Source organism: Eimeria mitis, genomic scaffold (assembly GCF_000499745.2).
Source record: "Eimeria mitis Houghton genomic scaffold, Emh_scaff669, whole genome shotgun sequence".
Taxonomy (NCBI): Eukaryota; Apicomplexa; class Conoidasida; order Eucoccidiorida; family Eimeriidae; genus Eimeria; species Eimeria mitis.
This window is the reverse complement of record NW_013574819.1, coordinates 7725-8382: the sequence shown is the minus strand read 5'-3', so window position 1 is coordinate 8382 and position 658 is coordinate 7725. Positions and strand designations below refer to the sequence as shown.

The window sequence follows — 658 nt, the reverse complement described above, 5'->3', positions numbered from 1 at the left end:
AGCGAGAGCTGTTGAGCGCCATCTACAGAAGGGAGGCAGCAGCAGCTGCCTATACACCCGGGAGCAGCATTTCCTCTTTTTGACTTATATAGCTGCTGCTGCTGCCTTGAAAAACCTGCTGCTGCAGCAGCAGCAGCAGCAGCTGCTGCTGCAGCAGCAGCAGCAGCAGCAGCAGCAGCAGCAGGAGGTTTACTCTGCTTCGAGTGCTGCTAGTACTCTAGACACAGCAGCAACAAGCGTGGTGTATGCTTGTCTTGGTGAGCCTAATTGGGGTGTATAGGCAGGTAGGGGGTCTAGCAGCTGCAGCAGCAGCAAACGAAGAGCAGCAAATTCCTCTGCTGCTGCAGCACCAACCAGGTCAGGGGGAGGGAGAAACTGCGAGGGTGTTAGTGCTGGCAGCAGCTCAAGCCTCTCCCATATAGAGAGAGCAGCAATACCCCCTGGTTGTGCTGCTGCTGCTGCTGTTGCTGCTGCTGATGCTGCTACATTTGCTGCTATCACTGCTGCTGCATGCGGTGCAGCAGCATCTGTGCATACACCTGAACTGCTGCTGCTGCATGCGTTTCTCCCTGTAGATCTTCGTTTGCTGCTGCAACCAGAAACAAAACGCCTATCAGCTTGCTGCTGCTGCTGCTGCTGCTGCTGCTGCTGCTGCTGT

At 55.6% G+C, this 658-nt stretch overlaps 1 protein-coding gene across 1 annotated transcript in view; it reads right to left on the bottom strand.

Moving 5' to 3' along the window:
- Positions 1 to 189: 189 nt before the first annotated feature.
- Positions 190 to 658, bottom strand: part of EMH_0019230 (uncharacterized protein) — a gene marked incomplete at both ends in the record, with an annotated part of 3311 nt that continues 2842 nt past the window's right edge. The window contains one exon of the mRNA XM_013501321.1: positions 190 to 658. Coding sequence (XP_013356775.1) covers positions 190 to 658 — 469 coding nt within the window.